The sequence below is a fragment of the Cucumis sativus genome, chromosome 3 (assembly GCF_000004075.3).
Source record: "Cucumis sativus cultivar 9930 chromosome 3, Cucumber_9930_V3, whole genome shotgun sequence".
Classification (NCBI taxonomy): domain Eukaryota; kingdom Viridiplantae; phylum Streptophyta; class Magnoliopsida; order Cucurbitales; family Cucurbitaceae; genus Cucumis; species Cucumis sativus.
Genome location: NC_026657.2, coordinates 4,225,691 through 4,226,595, shown reverse-complemented (window position 1 = coordinate 4,226,595; position 905 = coordinate 4,225,691). Strand labels below are relative to the sequence as shown.

The 905-nt window shown below is 38.5% G+C and overlaps 1 protein-coding gene across 1 annotated transcript; it reads right to left on the bottom strand.

Annotated features, from left to right (window-relative positions):
• Positions 1 to 251: 251 nt before the first annotated feature.
• Positions 252 to 596, bottom strand: LOC105435072. Its single transcript, XM_011654434.1, has one exon. It carries the CDS (start codon positions 594 to 596, stop codon positions 252 to 254), a length of 345 nt encoding a protein of 114 aa, XP_011652736.1.
• Between the last annotated feature and the right edge of the window lie 309 nt (positions 597 to 905).

Here is a 905-nt window from a genome sequence, read left to right as displayed (position 1 = left end):
GAGGCTCAAATCTTCGTTTCTCTTGTGGTTGTGTATTCATAACCGATAGTTCAAAAGGAAAAAAAAAAAACAAAGTTTACTATTGGTTTGGTTCTATATGTGTCTCAGAGAAACAATTTGGAGACCAAAAAACTCCAAATATTAAACCAGAGAGAGAAAACAGAGATCCCCAAAAGTGTTCATGGAAAACCACACCATAACAAGATGAGTAAGAAGAAGAAAAGAAAAAGAAGATAAAATCACTCTGGATTTCAATCCATCTCAGGGATACTCTGCAGGGAAGGCCGCCATGATCGTGGCTGCATCTCGAAGGCATCGTCGATGTCGATTGGCTGCAATTCGACGATTGGCTGCGAAAAGAAATGTGCCGAGGGCAGCTCGTCCTTCACCTCCACCACCGTATAATTACCTAGTAACATCTCTAGTTCTTTTTTTGTGATCTTGATCTTCACCTCTGTTGTTGTTGCCGCCTTCGAAGATCTCGGAGTCTCATCGTAAGCCATAATTCTTCTCTTCATCATCTCTAGAGCTTCCTCATCGCTAAGTATTCTTGTTGGTTTTCCACATAAACAATTGCTGCTCACACAGTTTCCCATGGGGAACGCTTCTAATTGCTCTAAATTTCTCTGGAGAGAGAGAGAGAGAGAGAGAGAGAGGAAGGTGAGATTTGGAGAAGGAGAGATGATGGTGTGTTGTATAAATAATATTGATGATGAAAGTTTGTTGTCATGAATAATGGAAGGTGATGAAAGCTGAAATAAGTCCAAGCCAAAAATGTTGTCACACAGAAAAAAAATGTAAATACAGCTATTTGCAAACTATTTGCAAAAGATGAATTTGCTAATATAGCAAAATTTTGAATTATATTAGCTTTAGAAATCAGTTAGTGATTGGTCATACTATTG